Genomic DNA, 18645 nt, shown 5'->3' with positions numbered 1-18645 from the left:
CTCTTTGTGTTGGTCAGGCCCAGGAAGCCTTGATCCAACTGCCCAAGAGGCATGTGACTCCAGATTAGCGTTAGCCATGGCAACGTCCTCCTCTGTGATCCACAAGAGGAATTAAAAATCTTTGTGAGCCCAGCTCTTGATTTCTAGCTTTTCGTCGTTGTCCCTCTTCATGAACGCCCTGCTCCTCTTTTGTCCGCCCCTGCCTCTCATCCTGTCTGTGATAGCAAACACAGGAAGGCGAGCAAACAAGGCTGTTTATTTGCTGCTTAATTGAAACTTTTTTAATTGCTGTTTATCTTTCCGGGGTCCATTTTCTAATAGCAGAAATATTATCACTGTTTGCACTTACACAACATTGACTTCCATTTGGGGCAGAAATGGGTAGAGTGAGGACAGAGGGGGGATTGTTGTGCCTATTGGACTGGATTCAGCTCATGATTGTGGTTTTTCTGAGTGCTACGTGCTTTTGTTGTGAGCATTTGTGGCTGGAGCTTGATTCACTTCAGCTCAACACACACAGCAGCCAACTGCTGATTACACAGCACTTGTTTTGTCCTCTCTCTGCTCCTTTTGTTAGCTCAGAATCAGGCAGAGTTTTGTTCGATGTCCCCTTCTCTCCTGCATAAAGGATTCCCCCTGTCTGACTCTTAACTTTTGTAAAGCTGAGCAACCAGAAAAAAAGTCTGTCCTCTGGATGAATCCCAGGGTTTGATTATTATTTTGATGTTCTGATAAGTATCTGGAAAGTATTATTTTCATTCCATTTCCTGTTTGAAGAAGTGTTTGAAATTCAGAGCCGCATCTCTTTAAAAGTTAATTAGGGACTCTACATAAAGTGAGTCAGTTAGAAGCTGATGCTAGCACACCGGTCTTTTAAAAGATGTTAGAAATTTCCTTTTTTCTCTTTTGAGGGACTAGGAATAATAATGTGCATCCTTTCTTCAATAAACAATGCCACTAAGGACATAAATGAGAGTAATGGAAGATTTCCTCCCATCTCCAAAGATAAAGATGGTGAGCAAGGGAGACAGGAAGTTGGGAAATTTCAACCAAAACTTGAGGAAATAGCTTTTCATCATGTCATTTTTACCACTACAACTTGAAAAAGCAACACAGTTGATTGTAGCGGGCTCACTGACTAGAAAAGTGGATAGGATTGTCAGGTACTCTGATAGATTGGAGCCGAGATTATTTAGCAGATTGAATTCAAACTGGGTCATTTTGGAAAAACGATTATGAGCAACAAAGATCATGTGGGGTTCCACAAGGCTGCGTACTTGGACCACTTGATATACCATATACTCTTTAGCTTTTTTTTTGGGAGCACTTTAACATCGATTTCAATTATGTGTATGCTAGAAACACACATCTTTACATTAAAATTTAAAACTCAAGGTTATGAAAATATTTTTGTTTTAAATATTTGTGTCATTCCTTACAGTTTTTATTTTTACATTTTTATGTTGTGGCTTTCTGATTTTTTCTGATTCAACTTGTCAGTTATAAACCATGTAGACTTTGAGGACATGTTTACGTTTTATTCTAAAGAACAAAAACAAACATTTAGAATCTTATCTTCAGGTTTGCTGGTTTTAAACGTGTGCAAATGGGCTTCTCTTACTCTTCGCAACAGGATTTTTTCCCCCTATTCTTTGGTTTAATAAAACATTATCATGCATAAATCATGATTATCTACCTTGTCTTAAAGTATATCATGTCAAGGTGCTGTTGGTAGGAGCAGGTGGAGATAAATCCAGCTTTTTAGAACACAATCTACCCTGATGTCAATCAGCAAAAACAACTTTTTTATTTTATAGTATTATTATTGATTTATGTTATTTTTTATTTATTAGATTTTTATATTTTGTTATTTTAATTTAAAGTATTATGTCAGTCTCCGTGGCTTTGAACCTCATCTTTCCTTTATGGCTGCTCTCAGAAACCAGTTTGCTCTTAATGGGGCAAAACTAAATTGGTTTGCACATCTTAACAAATGCGCAGCGATCTTTGTAGATCAACAGCAACAAACACATCTATTGCACGTACTAAAAAAATTGCATGTTCAATTTAGCACCTCTCATTTGAAATCTTCGAAGATCAAACCCTTAGTGTCTATGCTAAAAAAGATCATAATTTTCTTCAGTTTACTATTTAACTTATTTTTATGAAGCCTTAGTAATTCACCATCAAGATTTTTAATCTTTATATTGTACTTATTTCAATTCTTGCGTTTTATTGTTTCATTGCTTATTCACGTTGTTTACTTTAATTCTCTGTAAATTACATTGTTTTACTTTTCATATATAAGTCGGTATTTTTATGTCAGTATCCATGATGGTGGTAGAACCAATTCACTTCCTTGTTTACCTTGAAGAATGATGTGTCCTCTGTGGGGGGGACTCGGGTCCCAGGAGAGCCCTACAAGCACAGCTCTGCCCTGATTACGAATCTCCTGTTTTTGTGATACACAACAAACTGCTGTTATGCCTTCAGCTCTGTGAGCTTCAACTATGTAGACATGAGATCTAGATATTTTTCAACTCGCATCTAATCAGACTTTAATGTCAAGTTTGCACAATGTTCCTGTTCCTTTCAATTTGTGTTTCGTTTGAGCCAGTTTGCTCTCTGATCACTGCGGCACTGAGCTGCTGCAGTAGCTGCACTGACGCTGCTCCATCATGTCTGCTGTTTTTATCTACTACAGCCCATGAGCTGAAGCTGCTCAATCTGACCTAAGTTCTTACTATAAAATGCTGCTTCTAGGGGGAAAAAAAAAAAGTGAGTGAGTGAGCAGTTACTCAGTTTTGTTGCAGCGACTGTTTCACTGCCTTTATTAGATTTATATTGAACACATTGACCAATATGTTCCCCTTCTCTCTGCAGGCTTTGGCTGCCAACGCAGGCACCGGGTTCGCTTTGTCCGAGCCCCAGGTGGCCATGTTCTGTGGAAAACTCAACATGCATGTCAACATTCAAACTGGTCGCTGGGAGCCTGACCCATCAGGAACCAAAAGCTGCGTAGGAACCAAAGAGGGCGTGCTGCAGTACTGCCAAGAGGTGAGTCAGAGCGACACTAATGCCTCACCACCACGTCCATGTCGTAGAAGTGTTGAAATCAAGCCTCTGAACTCACATAAAGGAAGTGACGAATCAGCTCAACATCATTAGTCTGAGTATTCAGACGATCTTTTGATAACTGCGGGAGAATTCTTATCTGTGCGAGTTCATTTAATCCTAGATGGGCTAAGTAATGAAAGAGTGGGATTTAAAGTTACAGGTGCTGTAAAATACTATAGAAAATCATTGAAAAGTTTTTTTTTTTTTTTCATTTTATTGGCTTTTATGGTTTATCAGAAAATTTAAATATTGTGAAACACAAATAAAAGGATATTTTATACAGAAATATCAGCCTATTAAATGTGTCCTAAGTACTTGGCTGGGACTCAGACTTGCTGCCTCAGTGCCGTTTGGCCTGGTTTCAGCCATCTTCCTCCTGATTATACATTTCTTGATGTTTAAGTCAAATGGATCACAGGACAGTCTAAGAAAGGATAGCATGCCTACATGGGTGGTTCTAGACAGGGGCCAATAGGGGCCCTACACAGCAGACTCTGGCCCCTATTATGGTTCCTGTACTGAAAACAAAAAAATTGCAAAAATTGAAATATAAGAAAATCTATTTTTCTTGAATTAAGTGTATTTCCCCCTGATTTGAGAAGGTTGGTGAGAGAATTTGCCAATGAAACAAGATGCTGCATGTTTAAGATAAGAAAAAAACAACAGTTTTATCTCATTTTAAGAGCATTATATTTAATTATCTTATTATATGGGAAAACATTTTAATTTCTTTGCCAGTTCATCTTATTTACCTGCTTGAATTAACAGCAAATGCCCTAAGGTTTACTTCTATAGATCAATATTTGTAGTGTAATACTAAATCAGTTTCTTATGATGACATGGCTGACAGAAGAGTCCTTACTGATTTGTTATAATATTTACAACTTGTGTCATAAATTACTTATAAATTATGCGTTAGATCAGGGATCTGCAGCTTTAGCCTTGTGGCTCATTTAATATACTAAACTATGTGCTCTTGCCCTGTTTTTATTTAGTCTTATAATTAGTGTGTGTATTTCTTATTCTTTTGTTTTGTACTACTGTGACAGAATAGTGTCCCCCGCTTGAACAGTCTTGCATGTTTTCTTACAATTATTTTAAAGTTTAGAAAAATCTAAATAGAACTTAATGATGCATCTGTTTATGTATCATACCAACATTTAAAATTGAGTTTTTTTTATGTTTTACTTGAAGGCATCATTTATTTTATAAGTAAAGATCTGTACTGATCTGGGAAGACTGAGTAAGTCCCTATTCATTTCATTTTGTGATTTGTTCTCAGAGATGCTATCAAGCTCTTCCTGGAGGTTGCATGTTATTGTGGTGGGCGGCATTTCAATTATCAGCCCCTCAGCTGGTCATTATCTGGACTCTGTCTGAAATGAAGGGGGAGGTTTTCCACAATATCAATATCCTTACTTTTGCCCTGGCCTCGTGTGTTGGAGTTTTTCACAATTTTTAACATTTTACCAATGTGTGCAACTTTTAAATGATGACCTTTCAATTCATATTTTTCTTTCAGTATCATTTTACTATACTTATGCATTGCAATTGAAGTTAAATGACTGTTTTATCTTATGATTTGTTTATTTTTAACATGTTCTCATATAGCTGGCTCATTGGTTCTTATCCCTACAATATAATGGGGATGGAGTCTACATTTGTTCAAATGTTAAAACATTTTAACATTTGTTAAAATGTAAAAAATTCTGAATGACCTCTTTACAAAGAAGGATGACAGTAATTCTGTTGGGAGTTCATTGAGAAAAATGTCCTCAGATGCTTCAGTTGCCTTTTTCAGATGACATTTTCATGGTATTTAAGGAAAGTGCAAACCTGTGTGCTCTTTCACAGATGAGCAGATGCCATCTAGTAGGTATAAAGCCCAGATTAGAGTTTCTGTTGAAGCTCCACTCAACCAAGAGCAATCGGTGTTCAATATCCATGACTTTGTTCCTTTTCTCAACAGATGTATCCAGAGCTCAAAATCACCAACGTAGTGGAAGCCAACAAGCCTGTCCGCATTGAGAACTGGTGCAAGAAGGAGAAGAAAGTGTGCAAAGGCCACGCCCATATTGTTGTGCCTTACATGTGCTTAGGTAAGCTAGAGTTTCTGATTCTTGTAAATGCTCCTTTAAATCAGTCCTTTAATTCTCTCTGCTTTCACTGTAGAGAAAGAAGAGCATATGAGTCATTTTAGCCTTGGGCAGAGGTGACATTGACTGATATTGGTCTAGGTTCACCACTCCTGGCCTTTAGCTGCAGACTGAGCCGATCCACGCTGGATGGGGAGTTAATGTCTTCCAGAATGGATGGCTGATGGGGGGAGGATTTTATTGCTGGGGAGGCTTGTTGAGCAATAAAGCACAATCTTATTTGCCCCCTCAGACAGTGGTCATAAACTCACACTGACACACAGGGTCAACAACAGAGGGCTTGCTTTATTGCATCTCGTTCCTCCTTTTCCTGCACTGTCACAAACGACTCTCTTCCTCCTTTGTTCCTGGCAGAATCACTGTAATCAGCAGCAGCAACATGGCTGTGTTCTGCTTTATGAAATGCCACATGCAGCCTCAGAGTTTGCCTCAGATGAACAAAAAACACAGCAGACTTTTCTCCCTCTGAGGACTGAGGGAATTGGAGAAACAGATTGCTGAAAACAAATCTCCATCCTGCTATAGAAAAAAGGAACATCTTTTGTCTGGGATGAAAGATGTTCCCGGGATTAAAACAGATCATACATTTTAGCTCCGGACAATTAATTTACTATATAATTATACTAAATTCAGTGAGGAGAATGCTTTACAGAATTTGTTGGACATCAAACGCTCTAGTGGAACCGGCCCTTTTTAGCTGAGACAGAAAAAGAGATTTGAAGTGTCCTTTATCTTATGTCTTAAAGGCAAATTTTTTAGGCATTTTTCAGTCCTGTGATATTTTTTTTCATGTCAAACTTATCTTCAATGAATTAAGCAATTTCAAACTTTCTGTGAAATTAGGATCTATTTAAAGCATATTTAAATCCTGTAGTAGTGCTTTATTACATTATACTGTTAAACTATTCTGCTGTATATTTATTGATTGGCAAATATGTTCCCCTATCTGACATTTTTTAAAAAAATACAACCTCATATTAAAAAAAGACTCGGAGTTTAATTTATTTATTGCTGATTGTAACCATAAAATCTAAAAATTAATATTTCAGCGTCATTGCATGAAGCAGAACACTTTATTATGCAGTCATTATCAGATCTCTCAAACAATCATAGAAAATTATTCTCAGCTGTAATCACCTCATTAATTATCAAATTTCATCAATTAAAGCTAGTCTGAGTGTTTTTTCCAGAACATCTAGGCGCAGCCTTATCAGAAATAAAAAGTCCTCAGCAGTGCGCCTGATAATAACGAAAACATGAGATGATGGATTGTCAGACCTGAACAGGAAATGAAAGGTTTAATGCGTCACATATTTGAGGGTAGAGTATAAGAGTCACTTTAGGCATATTCCAGCCATTTGTAAAAGACTGTATCTATAAGCCTAAAGAGGACATCTGTGTTTATAATCATGCAGTACAGTGCCTCAGACTGGTCCATTCACATAGATACACACCTTTGTGTATTTAGGCTCCATCTATAAATTAAATAAATATAACTGTCTAAAAGATGATTTTACCACTAAACTTTATTGCATTCAGATCTCTAAAGGTTTATCACCTCAGACCTCAGAAGGTGTCTGCTGTTTGTAGGTTTTATTTATTGCTTAAACTATTATTTGTGATTTTGATAATAAAGGCTCTAAAAATATACACTTTTCTGAAAAAAAAAATAAATGTAAGGGAAAACAAAAACTTCCTGCTTTGTAAATATGTTCTATACAGAAATAATTAAGTGGCATTTCTGAGCCTTAAATCAATTTTTTGTACATGTTTTAGTTATATAATTTAAAATGTGATTTGTGGTTTAAACCAGTGTTTCCCAACCTTTTTTGACTTACAGTATGTACCCCTTTTGGCATTTTTTCTTACCATGAGTATCCCCCCTCAATCAAAAGTATTGACAATTGTCCAAAAGTACAATAACTGATTATAAAATAAAGCTATTTTACTAAATCTTTTAACCTGAGCATTTAATTGTTATGCGTTTTATTCTTTCCATCTCAAAAAGAAAACAACACAAATATGTTGCCTTGAAGTTAGTAAGGAATCAAAATAAATACAAAATAAAATCATATTATAAACCTGTACTTATAAAACTGGGTTATAATCACATTTAAACTTGATGAAATGTGAACAAGAGGCAGAATAAAAATTGTAGTCAGACTGACTTAATTAGTTTTATTTGTTTTCATCAAGACACCTGAGCTGCTTTGATGAGCTCCAATAGCTCAGCATGAAAAACAGCTGATCCTAGGCTGCTCCTCTGCTTGGTTTGGATATTTGCATATAAGAAAAACTTAAAAAAAAAAAAACTTTAACATTCAAACTTTAATATTCCCCTGCCACCGGAAACGGAAATGGGGCCTGTTTACACAGTTGTAGTCTTTTCGCTTCACTCTGTGTACTCCGACGTCGAGGTGCTAACGTCTCTGTTAAACACTTTAAAAAACTCTGAAAATGGAATACGAAAGGTGGATTCTTGATTCTCGACGTCGGAGTACACAGAGTGAAGTGAAAAGACTACAACTGTGTAAACAGGCCCCATTTCCGTTTCCGGTGGCAGGGGAATATTGACTATTCCAACAGAACTCAATGGGATTTACAAAATGCTAAATAAAACACTACAGGAACGTTTTTTCTTTACGAAACTTTTTTTGGAACGTCATTGAACAGCGCTGACGACCCGGTGAGTAGCATATTTTTAAAAAAGAACGTTTAAGGTTGTTTTAAGGACATTATCGGACATGCATTATGGAAGCCATTCTGAAGCAGCCAGGGGTGGATTCTAAATGAGCCAAAAAGCAGAGACAGGACCAATTGTCAAAATTTTGGTGTCGATCATTCGATTTCATCCTGGACACTACAGAAAATGGCCTAAAAGTGTTAAAAACCGGAATTCTCCTTTAATTTTTCAATTGGGTCCTCACCTATTTTATTTAATTATGTAAGAAATAAAATATTTTCATGTACCCCTTGCAATACACTCATGGACCACTATGGGTTCTGGGTATGTATATATTTATATTTATATTATGTTGTGTGGTTTGTTGTATGTATGTATATATATATATATATATATATATATATATATATATATATATATATATATATATATATATATATATATATTAGTGCTGTCAAAATTATCGCGTTATTATCGCGTTAACGCGAGGCCATTTTAACGGCGATAATTTTTTTAATGTGAGATTAACGCTATGTGGTTTTATGGTACAATTTTCCAAGTACATCCCGCTGCAGCCTGCGGGAAGGCGGGGCTATTTTCCCCCAGTCTATGCATTTCTCATAGGGTTCAAGAGCGGAGCTCCTCAAGGAAAAAAGACGCTCATACACTGGGTGACGCTAGTGCCTTTTCTTTCAGCCCCACCACCAACAAACAAGTTGAGTGTCTGGTAACTAGTAGCAACCTGAAATACGCTGAGAAAACAGATTACTGAGGTGAAATGGAATCTGCTACGGCACACTTGCTGTCTGTGTACGCCACAGGTCGGTATCGTGTGTGTGTGTGGGTGGGTGTGTCTGTGTGTGGGTGGGTGGGTGTATGTGTGTTCTCATTTTTGTTAAGAGGCTGAAAAGTAACTTTCTAGAGTATAGACTACCTCCATCTAGTGATGTCGGTCTATTGATTTTGATGTATTGATTGAAAATTGTTCATTATTATCTTGGTTAATTAACATCTAATGTTAACTGTACTACATTTTATAGCAGTAGGGTAAAATGCTTGTCTTTGTTCAAAAGACTGTATTAACTGTAAAGACTGTCTTTTACATCAGCCTGTTTTCAGGGCCTTTTTTTTGGCTACATATTTGTTATTTTTTGCTACATGCCTCCCCATCTTCTTGCCATATGTTTCTATGGCATAAATCAGTGTCTGTGACCTGTTTTCATTTAAAAAAAAGAACATTGGCACAAACCTAGCCTGTATGTATTTTTTGTATGTCATCGAGAGTATTTAAATGATTTTCAATCAGAAAAAAAATTTGCGATTAAAATGCGATTAATCGCGAGTTAACTCAGGCATTGATGCGATTAATCGCGATTAAAAAAATTTAATCGATTGACAGCACTAATATATATATATAAATGTTTGTATATCTGGAGTGTGTAACATAAGTAATTTCCCTCTTGGATCATTAAAGTATTTTTGATTCTAATTCTGATTCGCCTACCTCCGGTTGGGGATCACTGGTTTAAACAATTAAGGTTTATTAATTGGATAATGGCATTTCTTTTTAAGATTATTCACAAAAATATTCGAGTACTAAAATAATCTGGAGCTGTAACCTCAGTTTTATTACTGTATGACATCCTTCCTTCCATCTGGGTACCTTGTGCCCTGGTAACTGCAGGGAATGAGATCAGATAAACATGCTTAGATTTAAAAAAAAAAGTCAACACCACTGTAAACGAGGCATAAAAATGCCCTTCTTTTTAATTAATCTTTTTTCAGCTGTAAGATCTGAAAATGTAACTATGCACATAGAAAATGGTTAAAATGAGCTAATTTATTCTATGGAAGACAGAAACCCCACCGTTTTTATTTCTAGTGAAAGAAGCAGGACAAACCTACCCCCAACTCTGCTCAAGTGTGGAAATTAGGTGATTTTCCTATTCCTCTTTTGTTTCACATCAGTGTGTTTGTTGACACCAAGCTTAGTTTTCAGGAAAATTCCTGGTGCTTCGGTGGGATTAGAAGAAAAGTCTTTTTTTCTTGTATGCCTCCCACGCAAACAAGTGTCTAATGACTGATGTAAAGATCTGAACACCACAGGAAGCCACTATGTGCTTTAGACCTCTAAGAGACATTTGCACATATTTGTTCTCCTTCTGTGCCTTCCTGCTTGCCGTACGTGGCGGCAGGATCATTCCCCTGGAAAATGGGAATGAACATGGAGTTGCTAGACAAAGCATTTTCAAAAAGTTAAGGATAAGCCAAACAAATGAGTTCAAGTTCAACATCTTGAAAAGGATTTTAATGGGTGTGAATTATTCTTCTCCTGGTGATTTTCTTGAACATAATTTTTCGGTATAAGATGATGGTTCTGCAATAAAATGTAAACTTATTCTTTATTCTGGCACATCTTAAAAACGGATGCCTTAAAATGAGCCGCCATCTTCTACAGACATTCGTACTACAATTAGAGTCTGAAAGGACCGACTGATGCAGATAAACGGAAGTTATTGACCTATGGGAGGCGTTGACCGTTTGATCTTGAAGTTGTTTATTAAGCTTTAATCATGTGAAACTTGCATGATGCAATTACTCCCTTCAGTACATTTATTGCAGGGTTTTAGATAAATGAATAATCATCCCAGTACAGTAATTAAAATTAAATAAAAAGAAAAAAATATATTAGAAATGCTTAGAGGGTATGATTTTTCGGCATTCATTATTTGTATTTACTTTATAAATCAAATAAAAAGTACCACAGCAGGAGCTAGGTTTAAAATGAATGAGTCTCTTGGTGCTCACCTGTAGTGCCTCCATGTTTTCTACTCTCAAAACAAAGGCTCCTTAAAGAAAAGGGATTCTAATTCACTAATTTCAGTTTTAGTCCCTGTAGAATAATGTCTTTGTCAAACTGCAGGGGCTTTTTCAGCATTATTTAGATTTGATTGGTCTGAGATCATTAATTTAATTGGAACTGAGTGATGGCAGGATAGAGGCTGGAAGAGAAACGCATTTGTTTCCTCAGTGGATGAATATGGCATCAAAAAGTCCTGTTCATTCCTAATCAACTTGTTAGTCTTCAATGAAGCATATTTGAGACTTTACTCTAGAAACCTATTACAAAGAAATATGAAGACTATATTATGGAATATGTTTTAGGACCATCAGAAATTCTGGACATTCAGTTTTATAACAATATTAGCAACATAGTTAAGAATATGTAAAAAAAAAAAAAATAAATCAGTTGCAAAACTTTATTAAATTCCAGGTGATATTGATGCTCTCGTTGTGGTCTTTTATCCTTTAACGGTTCCTTTACTGCAGCCTTTCGGAAAAAAAATGGGTAATTTAAATAATTTGTTGACTAAGCTTGAGGGCTTAATAAAGGGCCGGGTCCACATTTACAAATCATCAGAAAAGCAGAGCGAGAGCGCTGATAACGAATTCAGGCTTGTTTCGGAGCTCCGTGCCTAAGGTTATTGCATTCCTTTGTCTCTCTGGAAATTTTTCTGCGCTGAGCCTCAAACCCCGAATCATATTAATGTTCCTCGAAACAATCCTTCACAATTGCTGAATAATGGGCCTGGGTAGAGGAGATGAGTGGGAATTGATGATAATGATAGTTGGGGCTGATGAGTTAAGATAAAAATGCTGAAAAAGAGGGAAAAAAGTTGTGCTTATTTTAAAGTGAAACCGGGAGTTTATAATACGTTATTATTCGTTATGTGAAGATGGTTTGATTTTTAAAAATTGCTTTAGAAAACTCCTGGTGGTGTGATCAATTTCTGCCTAATCTATAATGAGAAAGTCAAACAGCTACTCAACCATACTGCAGCTAATTAGAGAAGATCAAAAATCAACTGTTCTCATATTTTTCATGACAGTCTGTAATTTTTGGTGGAGTTAGAGTTTGTGAGAAAAGGAAACTCCAATACTCTGAGTCATGTGATCTCACAAACACTTTGATCCAAAAGAATAGATTAAGAGGTTATTGAGTGAGACTATAAAGACCGTGCTGCAGATTTAGAAACATTTGTTGTTTTCTTACCTCAGACATTAATATCCCTGCCATCAGCCTGAGTATTAACAGTATTAACTGAGTAACAGTTTATCTGGTTCTCTCTAAGCACAGCCTTTAAGGAGACTCACATGGTACAATAATCTTAAATAATAATGCAAAAATGTCAGTTTTTTTTGTGTCTAATTGCTTCAATTCAAAACAGAGAAGCAACTGCTGCCAGAGATTAGCATTGCTATATCAGACATATCTTTTACATTTACTTCTATTCTTATTTTTCTATACTTGATAGAAATGCACACATTAGGTTTCAGTAATTGTGGGGGATTTTGCTAGTTTGTTACTCGGAAATCTCTGAAACATTTAAGAGTCAATAACAAGAAGACGTTTTCATGTTCAGGTTTGCACTTACAAGGAATTTTACTTGGTGTTGATGGTGCAGACAAATTAGGTATATTTACAGAATGCAGGATTTTTAGTTATATACAACACGAAACATACAATACACTATATATATTAGTTTCTATATATAATAGTTTTGTTTTAAATTGTGGTTTTAATTGTTGGTTTCAATTGTTGGTTTTGGTACCACTTGGTGCGAGATGTGTTGCTGTGGGCCCTACAATTTATTCTTTATTTTTTATTATTACTATTATTATTATTTTTATCTTTATTTTTTTTATTTATTTTTTTATTTTTAATCTCTGTAGCACTTTAAGATTAAATTGTAGTTTTAATTGTTGGTTTCAATTGTTGGTTTTTGGTGCCGCTCGGTGTAGGATGTATTGCTGTAAGCCCTACAGTTTGTTCTTTGTTTTTATTATTACTATTGTTATTATTTTTGTCTTTGTTTTTTTCTTCTTCTTTTGGTCTCTGTAGTACTTTGAGATTTCTTTGAAATGTAAGGTGCATTACAAATAAAATCTATTATATATATAATACATAGTATATAGCTATGTACTATATATACAGTAGGCTGTGAGTTAATGTAACGCTGGAGATCTAGAGATGCCACGTTAGTGTAGCTACTAGGTCTTGAACGGGGAAGGGAGAGAGGCAGTGTCAATGTCACGGGGGTCTCTGGGCCTTGTTGAAAAGGCTGGTACCAGATGGGAAGTAACTGATCTTGTGGAGTGAGGTTTTGGTCCCGATGGTCCACAGCTTCCTGCCAGAGGGAAGTGCCTGAAATTGTTTGTGGCTGAGGTGCAAGGGATCAGTCCCAATCTTCCCTGCATGCCTCAGAGTCCTGGAGGCGTACAGATCCTGGAGAGATGGAAGATTGCGGCCAATCACCTTCTCTGCAGACCAGATGAAGCGTTGCAGTCTGCCCTTGTCCTTGGCGGTGGCACCAGCGTACCAGATGGTGATTGAGGAGGTGAGGATGGATTCAGTGATTGAGGAGTAGAAGTGCACCATCATTGTCCTTGGCAGGTGGAATTTTTTTAAGGAAGGGCATCCTCTGCTGGGCTTTCTTGGTGAGGGAGTTGATGTTCAGCTCCAATTGTAGGTCCTGTGAGATGATAGTTCCCAGGAAGTGGAAAGATTTCACAATGACTGGTTTGGAGTCACAGAGCATGATATGGATAGCTAGGACTGAATTCTTCCTCAATATTCTATGGGACCCCAGTAAAGTGATCTACTGTCAACAAATGGACCAAACATGAAAGAGTAGTGAACCTTCCCAGAAGTGAGCTGCCTACTAGAATTACTCCAGGAGAGCTTTGATTATTACGTTAATGTCTGTTTAAGATTCAAAAATAAAGGAAGAGAATCCTTAGGAGGATTAAAAGACAAAGAAACCCTAAAACCCCCTCCCATTTTTCAGAAAGCATCATCAACAATAATGTTGGGACTAACCAGATAAAAACGAAACTTTGCTACTTGTTGGAAAAAATCAACATAATATTTTGTGAAAATAACCTTGTTCAGATGGTCAAAAATTTTGGTGGTCCTATGATAGTGTTGGTCTTTTTTTGTTCAGATCTGGAACATCTTAATAAATTCTTTCACCAGACTGTCCTCCTTTAAAAAAGACACTATTTATTTTGTTTTAGCCAGATGTGGTTCCAGAACCTCCCAGATTTACTGTTAGGCATTACAGCCTATCAGAGTTCTTTAACTGCTTTGAAAATACACAAAACCTCCAAAGTGGTTTATTACTTTAGTTACAGAAGATTCAGCTTCTTTGTCAGACATGGAGGAACTTGCTGGTCTGGTATTAAGAATATCTGGAGCAGGATTGGCCATGCTTGGGTCATGTCAAGGCTAAAACCTGAATCAGAACCACAGCAGACTGGTAGCACTCCAAGTGGGTTATCCTAAAGCTCTTGGCAGACAGCTACTATGTGCTTTGTGACCTGACATTGTTCTGATCTTAATCAAAAGGCTCTGAACAAGTGGCTGCAGCAATCTGCCATCTCCTGGTCAGTTAATAATACATCATGTACAGGAGCCCCTGCTAATAGGATTTAAATCTAGAGTAAAACTTCCAGTCAGGAAGAATTTCACACACCTCCAAATTGCACCCAGGCTCTCATGTGTTTTGAAGCTAAAGAAAGATGTTATTTAGGATGAAGTTTGATTAGAAAATACACTTTTCAATTTCTTCTATACCATCATAAACTTGGGAAGCAAGATACAAAAGCCGACCAAGAACTTTTGGAATTTGTCTCTGGAGGTGTACACTTCGGCTTACAACCCTCTTTACTAAATGTATTAAAATATGACATGTTATCAGCAATGATAGAAAATTACGGCTTCCTCCTGTTGAGCTGGAGACACATTATTTGCAGGATAGCTAAACTAATAATTGACAGTTTCCCAATCTGTGAAGCAATCTGTTGTTTTTTGCATCAGTGGTTGATATAAAGCAGGATAAGACCAGGTCTACATGTTGTCTGTTTCTGTAACCGTACCTCCCAGACAGAGATTAGAAGCAGCTGCTGAGCCCTCTGCTATTTCCAGCTCTCTCCTTTTCCTATCCTACCCTCTCATTTTCCAAAACACAGCCTTCCCCATCATCCTTGAAGGCCATTTTGGCTTTTCCTTAGCTCTAGCAGTGTTCCCTCAGTCCAAGGTTGTGGCCAGCCACTAAATAAGAAGTTCTCTCTGCCTCTGCCTACTCTTTGAAAATTCTCAGCCCCTCACATGTCCATCCATTGTCTTCTGCTTGATTTTTCCATTTGTTTTTGACATCTTTACTGTTAACTTCTAAAGTATTTACCTTCCTGTCATTTTTAATGTTTTGTTGCCTCACAATATAGAAATAAATGGATTGTTTGAGAGTTTACAACATTTAATTTGCAGAACATTCCAATACATTTACTAAGGATTATATTGTGTATCGTGAAGCAAACAACTAATAGGACACACAAAAAACTAGCATGCATTGCTGAAAATAATTTCTGTAATTTGCAATCTGACCTTTTTTGGTTGTTTTTTTTTTTTTTTTTGCAGAAATTACAGCTGTACTTTTTTTGATTGGTCTTCACAAAAGTACTCTAGCACCAACATTTTGGATAGTTTAAGTCTGATCACAGATTATCAATTGGATTAAGATCTGGACTTTGACTAGGCCGTTCCAATTAGTTTCCCCTTGAATAACTCAATTGTTGCTTCAACATTATGTGTTGACTCATTTTTTTGCTGTTGAAAATATCCCCACAGCATGACTCTGCCACCACTAAACTTAACCTTTAAGTTGTTGTTCTTGGAATGATGGGATTTGTTGCTTATTATTACCCCCCAACCCCCCCCCCCCCCCCCCCCCACACACACACACACACACACACACTCATGCATAAAGCTTAGCTCTGTGGCTTATTGTGCTCTTATGCACGGGTAACTGTCTTAGCTGTAAAACTCCTTGAGGGTGAGCATTGGTATTCATGTTTCCTCTTTGATTACCGTCCTCCTTGCCCTGTCTGTGAGTTTTAGGTGGGCGGTCCTCTCTTGGCTGGTCTCCTGTGGTATCATGCGCTTTCCATTTGAAGATGATGGATTTGACAATGCTCTGGTGGGAACATAAGGAGATTCTGATATTTTTCAAAGCCCCACCCAGACTTACTCTTCTCTCTGTTCTTGTCCCTGACTTTTTGAAAGTTAGTCTTCAGGGTGTAACGCCCCTTGCTTAATAATGTGTTGCTGCCTCTGAGGCCTTACAGAAAACAGTACAGAAAATACTGGCAGTTCATGAGACTCCTAGGCTGCACACAGGTAGACTTTATTAACCAATGTAGGGCTGAAACAATGAATGAGATTAATCATGATTAATGGATTATGGAAATAATCCTAAACTAATTTAGTAATCAATTAATCGTTAACTGGAGTATAGAGACTCTAAAATATGCCTTTAGCTTACAGAGCAACCCACTTAGAGCAGTAATCTAAAATGAATTTTATATATATATATATGTGTGTATGTAAACATTTCATTTAAGATTAAAAAAACCTTTCCGTTTGTGAAGATGCTGTATCCAGAATTCCTCAGGTGGAGTTTCACCTGGTGTAATTAAGTTAAAAATCTTCTTTATTTGAAAAAATAATCAACAGATAAATTGATTTCCTAAATAATCATTACTTGTAGCACTACAATACTACAATGATGTGATTTGTGGTGACTGCCTGTGCCATAGTGCTTGCCTCGCTCGCTCGTGCTCGCTCGTCCGGCAAATTTAGGCCACCACTCTAACCTTATAAAATCAAACTTCCTTTTACATATCATTATCGAAAATAAATATTCTGTGAGCCATCTTAAATTGTGAATCAAGGAGGTGTTGTGGATTCACACGCATCTTCTGTTTACTAGCCCCATCTTTACTGGACTAATACCTAAAACTAAACCCACAGACTCATACCTAAAATTCATTTTCAAGTCAACTGTCAAAAATACCTCTTGAAACATAATTTTTGCTATTGATTTTTTATTACTACCTACAGATAAAGCATTAAAATGCTGCATTTGATCACCTGAAAAAAGGATACGTTATGATGGCATGGTGGCTCCATAACTCCAAAGTACCAAATTTAATTTTTATTTTTTTTTTTACATGCATTTATAATCTCACTTCTCAATCATAAACTGTTTTAGCAAATCTATTACAAGATTGAAGATCATAAGACTGAAAAACACTAAAGGATAGAATGTAATAATAGATAAGCCAAGAGGACCGGCTACTTCTGTAAGGCTCTGTACAGTACCTCAGCAGCCTGTCTCCATGCCAGCTAACCATTTCATCTTCATCAGGACCCCTGCTCCATATTTAGATCTGTGCAGATTTCAGCCTGAAACTATTCATAGAGCCACAAGATGCCTTTCAAGCCATTTATTTCCTTCGGATTCATCTTCCTGCTCCATGAATAAAACATGGCTGAATATAAATCATCAAGAAAATGATATCATTGGGTCCCAGGAAGAGTTTTGACTGCAGAACAAGAGTCACAGTATGAAAACGGATTTTCTCCACTGCCTTTCTGATTGCAGATGCAGCTAAACAGTAAGGATAATCCCTTTTAGTTTTGGACTCACACAGGTGCAAATGTCAAATGTCGTCTTTTATTCCTCAGTGGAGAAAATTAAAGTACGAGGCAGCTATGAATTATTGAATATTCTCATCATCCCTTTTTAGTCGTATCAAGTGATGTATTGCTTTCAACTCTGGCAATGTTTTTGAGGAATGAATTTTTCTGTGAGACAGATTGGTGCTGTGACTAACAGCCATATTGGTCTGTGTACATTTTTTCTCTTTCAGTGGGCGAGTTTGTAAGTGACGTTCTTCTGGTTCCGGAGAAATGCAAGTTCTTCCACAAGGAGCGTAAGGACATGTGCGTCAGCCACCAGCAGTGGCACGGCGTGGCCAAAGAGGTAAGGCGGGGGCCGGTTCATCGGAAGAAGTGGGAAGTTTGTCAGAGGGGATTCAAGCTGTCAGAAGAGGGAGGCAGGAGCAGCAAGTCTTCAGAGATTTACTCCAAACCTTTATCTGCCTGGTCACACTCTGATTCAAGGAGAAGTTTATACTTTTAACTCACTGACACAGTTTTCTAAGTCTTCATTTAAAGTCTTGGATTTGTTGTGGTCAAAGATTCATCAGGATTGCATAATTAAGTATAAAATAATTAGATAAAAGTTCATATGGGGACACAATAAAACGTTTGGGATTTAATTCTCTCCTCTATTATAAGAATTTTGGAACAGAACATAAACAGAAATACAATCAATAGAATAAATCAGTCAATAAATAAGGATTGATATTGAATTTAATTATTATTTAAACATTCTAATCAAATCTCTTACTTTATAAATGTACAGAAAAAACATCACATTTCAGTTCATTGAAATAAGAAATTTCTCAATGTTTAGTTGAATGTATTTCTGTTTTTATTTGACAATAATTAGCTCCTGTTCTAAACAGTACACTTTTAAAGATAAATGGATTAAATACATGATGTGTTGGTACATGAAAGACCAAAACGATTTAAAGAAATGTTTATCTTTTCATTTATTTAGTATTCATATAAAATAAAGATGCACCTATTCATTCCTTCATTATTTTCAATAGTTTCAGCTTGAACATTATTTAAATACATGAGAATATCAGATTTTTATGATAAGAATCCTTTCAAGAAGCTGATATAAAAACACATAGGTCAGACACTGTCAGGTTTTA

The 18645-nt window shown here is 36.6% G+C and overlaps 1 protein-coding gene across 5 annotated transcripts in view; it reads left to right on the top strand.

Moving 5' to 3' along the window:
* Positions 1-18645, top strand: part of aplp2 (amyloid beta (A4) precursor-like protein 2) — a 98574-nt gene that overhangs the window by 54005 nt on the left and 25924 nt on the right. For all 5 annotated transcript variants that reach the window (XM_038289970.1, XM_038289969.1, XM_038289967.1 and 2 more), the window contains exons 2-4: positions 2884-3057; positions 5087-5216; positions 17731-17843. In XM_038289970.1, the coding sequence (XP_038145898.1) occupies positions 2884-3057; positions 5087-5216; positions 17731-17843 (417 nt within the window). The remainder of the gene's footprint in view (positions 1-2883; positions 3058-5086; positions 5217-17730; positions 17844-18645) is intronic.

This window comes from Cyprinodon tularosa, unplaced genomic scaffold, assembly GCF_016077235.1.
Source record: "Cyprinodon tularosa strain WSP-4 unplaced genomic scaffold, ASM1607723v1 ctg274, whole genome shotgun sequence".
Taxonomy (NCBI): domain Eukaryota; kingdom Metazoa; phylum Chordata; class Actinopteri; order Cyprinodontiformes; family Cyprinodontidae; genus Cyprinodon; species Cyprinodon tularosa.
Note: the sequence above shows the minus strand (reverse complement) of the source record. Positions and strands in the feature narration are given on the sequence as shown.